Genomic DNA, 6,661 nt, shown 5'->3' with positions numbered 1-6,661 from the left:
AGCAGTGCCAGGGCAGGAAGGCAGAGAAATGCCTGGGGGTGGGGTGGGGTGGGGCTGGGCTAGGCTGGGCTCCTACCTCCTGCTGCGGCTCCCCCTGGATCCTACTGCCCCAGGTTCCTGTCGTCTTTGACAGGAAACTAGGAGCAGATACATATTTTCTAAATTTTTTAGGGGCCCTGCCAGCCGGATAGAATGGCCTGATGGGCCGGATCCAGCCCGCAGGCCTTATTTTGCCCACCCCTGGCCTAAGAGTTCTTAACATAAGTTATTAGCAATAGGAAAATGATGCCCTTGACAGAAAGGAGTGGAGACAAATCATGAGGACAACCAAGGACATGTTCCAGCAGAGCTAGGAAATACAAGGAGACCTGTTAATCTTATGAGCTCAGAGTCTGGAGTATAAATAGTATGTTTATTGAATACTACAGTATCAATTCCAGTTCCATTGCAGACTAGAGCACGTTTAATTGAAAGACTATGCTGGCATAGTGGGACCTCAAAGTGAGGTTCATTGTTGGTATTCTAAGGATACCATTACGTATTCAAATGCCATTTTGACCAATATCAAAGTTTCAGTGGGCACATCTACATGTTCATTAATACACCATAATTAGAGTGCATTGTTTAGTACCTGTAATGACAAGTACTAATGTAGCATGCTGTAATTTACACTACTGTGCATTAGCACAGATGAATGGGTTTTTTGTCATGCTTCTGCACATTAGACTAAATCTACTGCGCATTAGCATGGGCTTTGGCCACCATGCTAATGCACAATAGAATTAGTCTACTGCGCTAGAAGCATCTCATGTAGATGTGCCCACTGATGTGAGTAAAGTCTGTCTGTTTCAGGCCCATGTCTGTTTCAGGTCTTTGGTAAGCTCTTACTAATAACAAAATCAAGAAAAAGGTATGGGATGTGGGGAGATGTCACCAGTTAAAATTATTTTTTAAATTAAAGTTATAGTGATTTCCTAGCTCCCTTACAGACTGTTTGGTTTGATGTGCTCTAATTTTCTTCTCCATGTAAAATGTGGAGATGATCTGTTCTGTTCATTGTCATTGCTGACAGATTGATTGACCACTCTGTAAAACAGAGGAGGCATATCAAAATATAGATATTAAAGCAATCAAAATAGAGAAAGTTAATTGTTCAGTGTAAGAATATAAAGTAACCATGCAGTTGTGTTATGAACGTATTTGTGCTCTGATCAGTTGACAACCATTATTAGCCTGAGCTGAGGAGTTTTCCTTCTATGTGCTGATCAAAGAATTCAGATTCAGTGCGTGTTTGAATAGATCATTTCAACCAGTCAGGTGCAGAAGTGTGCATCTTCTTTCCAAGGATCTGTCCAGTGCCCCTTCACAGGACAGATTTAAGAGTTTCTATTCTAATATAATAAAAAATAAATAAACCTAATATCAACCAGTCTTCAAACTGGTAAGCACTTGATTATTTTGTGGGTAGTGAGGTCTTCAAATATAATAGATTTTATTAGACAGATAAAGTGTCTCATTCAAATCAGAACTGGTTGCTAGGGTATAATTCAGCTGTAAACAGTCTAGGGCAGGTACTTTGTTGAAGTTGCCAACTTCATTTCAGGTGATAAGTAATTTGTCACTTGTCCCTAGGGGACATCAGCTGAGAAATATTACTTATCAGTCTTCCTTTTCAGATTGGTTTTAGAAGAAACAAGCTTTCTTTTATATTTTTGGTACAGAAAAAGTATAATTTGTGCATATAACATTAATCTGTTTACTATAATAAGAACTTCAAAGTGCATTACAGTTAGTAATTAATTAAAATTCAACAGTGCCCTTCTACTTTGACACTTCAAATCTGCCATTGTTAAAAGACATGTTTCTTGGGTTGTTGAAAACATTTGATTTCATGTGTACCATGCAGTGCTGAGTGCTGATAATTCAGTAGCCAAGCTGAGCACCAGATTTCTAGCTATCACTTTCATTTTCCTAAAGTGCTTTTTTCTCCCTATACATTGATACTCTCTCTTATGTTCTTTTCCTCAGTTGGCAGCACATCTTCATCGCCAGCACTGTTAGGAATTAGAGAACCTCGTTCAGAATACGATAGGACACAAACTTCTATGCAGTATTACAATAACCAAGGTGATGTCATTACACATAAGGATATGTATACTGGTAAGTTACCAGCTAGACAAACTTTAATTAAAATACTTTTAAGCTGCGCCTTATTTACAGAGCCCATATTATGCATATGGAAATGCCTAATGTATCTGAATGAGAAGATTTAGTTCACATGTTCACATGTTTGTCTTAAAAATGTGAGAGAATGGGGATTTAGTGTCTAAAAAAACAGTGCTTCCTTTTAAAAAAAAGTTACTTTTGATCATAACAAACAACATTTTTATCAACCAATGCCTGTTGCAGAAAGTTCATTTTTATAGTTTTATTCATAAATCTTAGGAAAAATACACCAAGACTTCATCATCTCACTGATCTCAACCTCCCCCTCAAAAAAATATTCCATTTGCACGCCCCCCAAAGAATCTTGCACCCCATGCCAAAAAAACATTCCAAGAAGAAAAAATTGAAAAAGGAATACACAAATTCCATGTTTGAAAGCTTATTTATTTTTAAAATCCCTGATTTGACTTCAACTGCTGCTGAGGGACAAATCTTAATTGTGCTCTTATCTTTTAAACTATGAGTTCATGCTACTGTTTACTAATGATGTATGGTTTCTATGGCAGTTAATCACTGTGTTACATTACAAGTGTGGCGTCACAAACACAATGTGGTTTTCTAAGGAAATGTGAATTAAAAATATATAGTCTGAGATTTGTTTGTCCTGCTAGAATTGTTGCATATATACTTTATTTAATTTTTCATTGTACTTTTTCCAGATAAGGATTTTATTGCATTGGTAAATATCATAGTAGTCTTTAATAGAAAGTAAGCAGGGTGGGTAAAAAGAAGTAGTAATCTATTTGGGTCTCCTCTGATTATTTCATATTCTTATTTTTGTACTAATGAGTATCTATTTAAATGTTATGCATGCTGTAGATGTAACCTTGACTTATCTTTATGTGGATAAAACTGCTCATTTTCTAATTGTGCATAAAAGTGAATTAACCATAAAAATTAGCACTTATGTATCATTTTGCAGATGGAAATTTATTTGTAAATCTTTGCCAATTCATCCTCACAAAACCCCTACGAGATGGATGGGCGTAACAGGGTGCCATCTCCAGCGGCATTTTTAAAGGCCAGTGAGTGGGGCACCCTTCAAGTCCTGCTATATTTTCCTTCTCCTTTGGAGACCAGCTTCCCCCCCCTCCCCTTTGCTCATCTGCCACGACTTGATGTCACTTGGTCCTTAAAGAGGGAGGCTGACCCAAAGGTTCCCAGATGGACTCTAAGGCTCACCACCTGTAGGATAATGAGCTGTTGCCTTCAGGACAAAATGCACGCTCCAATCTTCCCTGGACATGCCCCATGCCTCGCAGATGTTTATAATTTTCTCTTTATGTTGGGCTCTCAGCCGCTGTGGGTTTACCCTGCCTCTCTCTATCTAGGCCTGTCAGTCAAAACCCACTAAGCATAGCTTGACTCCGAAGCTGTAGCTCTCTAACCCACTTGGGCTCATGGCCCTCCGTTTCATACTTTTCATGACACCAGGCCTACTGGCCCTTCTACACTACGCCTTTGTGGTGCCAGACTGTTTGGGCCTCAGCCCCCTCCGGCTTTGCCCTTCTCTCTATAGTTGGGGCTGTTCGCCTAAGTCTACCCACTAGGACCCGGCTTCAAAGCTCCTAGCTTCCCTTCAAGTGACTCTTGGCTTGTGGCCCTAGTGCTTCACCCCTAATGCGGTAGGGCTTCTTGACCCCTCTATCACACTGCTCCTCGGAGCTATTGAGACCTCCTCCTCCACTACAGCCTCAGCCACAAACCACTGACCTTAACATTAAATGTAAACAATAGGCCCCTGTGGCCATATAAAGAAAATAAAGGTAAGAGAGGCAAACTGCCTGCTTACATGCGATTGGGCTTCTGTCTCCCAGTTTGTCGCATTCTTCCTGAGGAGGTTGCCATAGCTTTTCCATAGTCATCAGGAGTCCCCATTTCTGCTGCCCCCGTCCTTCTCCACCTAGGGTTTATATGGTTCTGGCCTTTCCCTTCCAGTCACCTGACCAGCCAGTAGGGCTCGATCCTTAACCCCTGCTCAACTGGACAAATACACCTGGAAAGTTCTGGATTTAAAGGGGCCACCCTGCTTCCTTGTAACAGGGCTAGTGTTCCCTGTTAAAATGGGATATCAACATATTTCTGCATTGAAAATCATAGGTATAATATAATTTTAGATGATCTGTGAAAAGCCACAGGTGGAGTTAGCATCAGAGTAAGAACTAGAATTGAACAATAATGGCTTAAAAACTTGCCCTAAAGTTTTTTCTCATTTGCCTTGTTATAACCAATACTAACACTTTAGTGGTTCTGTCCTGGTATTCTGACTTAGGCAATTAACAGCTGTTCATTTGTAGTGTTACAGGGGTGTATAGGTGTTTCAGCCTCCTGGCCGAATATGTATACCAATATTGTGTGCATTCCACCTAAGTATTATACGTAAGGAAAGCCTTGACCTAAATGCCATGGAAATTAATGGGAAGGAAGAAATGTAACATTCCTTTTAGGTTATGTTTAGAACAGCGTGCCAGGTGAATAATTTAGGTATTATCATTAATATTTTGAAAGTAAGACATTGTAGACAGATAGTATCAGGCCCTGGAAAACATCAGTGGCTAGATAGTAGGCCTGTGTGAATGGGAAGTATTCGATTCAGATTCAGCCAATTCAAAGGACAGTGATTTGATTCAGAGATTTGGATCACTGTCTTGAATCAATTCAGCTGATTCAGAAGATTCAGTGCTGATTCGGAGAGATTTGGTGATTCAGATTAGCCGGGGAGAGGCAGGCACAGCTGATCAGCTTCTCCAGCTGTGCCTGCCTCTCGCCAGGCAGAGAGAGCCACGGGAGAAGCCTCCCGTGACTGTCGTGGTCAGCCCCAGCCTAGTCCCAGCACTTTAAAAAAAATGCCCTGCGCTCACCAGATGCAGCAGCAGCAATTGGGGCCTCTGGGTACTCGTGGCAGAGCCCCCCCCCATGCAGCACAAGGCAGTGGGGGGGGCAGTGGGCATTGCCCCCCTACCCCGCCTGGCACCCACACGGCAGCTGCCCAATGGCACGGTTGTAGTGCGGCTCCACAGAGTGCTGCACACTGTCTGGGAGCTGGGGCTGAGTGGTGTCGGGCTCCAAGTAAACCACTCCAGCTCCGAGACAGTGCACAGTGCCCTGCTGAGCCACGCTGCACCTACACCATGGGGCAGCTGCTGCACAGCTGCCAAGCAGGGGGGAGCAATCCCCACTGCCCCGTGCTGCATGGGGGGCTCTGCCACTAGCACCCAGAGGCCGCAATCGCTGCTGCAGCAGCCAGTGAGTGTGGATCTTTTTGTTTTTTTTAAAGCTCCGCACTCACTGGATGCAGCAGTGGTGATTGGGGCCTCTGGGCACTTGTGGCACAGCCCCCCCTGCGCAGCGCCAGGGTAGTGGGGGGCAGAGGGGATTGCACCCCACCGCCTGGCACCCACACAGCAGCTGTCACATCGCACGGGTGCAGTGTGGCTCAGCAGGGTGCTGCGCGCTGTCTGGGAGCTGAGGCTGAGCAGTGCCAGACTCCGGCTCACACATGGAACCACCCCAGCTCCCAGACTGTGTGCAGTACACCGCCAAACCATGCTGCGCCCATGCAATGCGATAGCTGCTGTGCAGGTGCCAGGTGGGGGGGCATTCCCCGCTACCCACCACTGCCCCGTGCTGTGCAGGGGGACTCTGCCACAAGCACCCAGAGGCCCCAATCCCTGCTGCCGGAGCTGGTGAGTTCGGGGCTTTTTTTTTGGTTTTCTCTTTTTTCTTTTTTTTAAGTGCCAGGAGGCTGGACCGGGCAAGGCAGCCATGGGAGCTTTTCCCATGGCTCCTCCAGCTGTGCCTGCCTCTGCCTCTGCCTCTGCCTCTGCCTCAGTGGGGGAAGCCATGGGGGCTATGCCCTGCTGCTGCTTGCCCAGCTGGTGTTGGGGGGTGCAATGCAGGCACAGCTCACTCTGGGCAGCAGCAGGGCAGAGCCCCCACTGCCAGTGCTGCTGCATGCACATCAGCACTGAGAGCAGGGGTTTGCCCTGCCACTGCATGCCAGCCAGTGCAGGAGGGCTCAGGATGCAGGTGCAGCAGCACTGGGAGTGGGGGCTATGCCCTGCTGCTGCTTGCCCCCTTCTGCCTGGAGCGAGCTGTGCCTGCATCCTGTCCCCCTCAACCCAGCTGGGCAAGCGGCAGCAAGGCATAGCCCCTGCTACCAGCGCTGCTGCAGCCACATCAGCACTGGGAGCAAGAGCTCTGCCCTGCTGTCGCTTGCCAGCCAGTGCAGGAGGGTGCAGGATGCGGGTGCAGCAGCACTGGGAGTGGGGGCCATGCCCTGCTGCCACTTGCCCCCTTCTGCCTGGAGTAAGCTCTACCTGCATCCCGCCCCCCGTCATCCCAGCTAGGCAAGCGGCAGCAGATCAGAGCCTCCACTCCCAGCACTGCCACACCCGCATTCTGTGCCCCCCTGTTCCCCACCCCCAAGTAACGT

At 46.1% G+C, this 6,661-nt stretch overlaps 1 protein-coding gene across 6 annotated transcripts in view; it reads left to right on the top strand.

Annotated features, from left to right (window-relative positions):
- Positions 1 to 6,661, top strand: part of PKP4 (plakophilin 4) — a 245,731-nt gene that overhangs the window by 236,411 nt on the left and 2,659 nt on the right. For all 6 annotated transcript variants that reach the window (XM_019522356.1, XM_019522358.1, XM_019522357.1 and 3 more), the window contains exon 19: positions 2,029 to 2,160. In XM_019522356.1, coding sequence (XP_019377901.1) covers positions 2,029 to 2,160 — 132 coding nt within the window. The remainder of the gene's footprint in view (positions 1 to 2,028; positions 2,161 to 6,661) is intronic.

The sequence above is a fragment of the Gavialis gangeticus genome, unplaced genomic scaffold (genome assembly GCF_001723915.1).
Source record: "Gavialis gangeticus isolate Ggan-Ray unplaced genomic scaffold, GavGan_comp1, whole genome shotgun sequence".
In the NCBI taxonomy this organism is placed as follows: Eukaryota; Metazoa; Chordata; order Crocodylia; family Gavialidae; genus Gavialis; species Gavialis gangeticus.
Note: the sequence above shows the minus strand (reverse complement) of the source record. Positions and strands in the feature narration are given on the sequence as shown.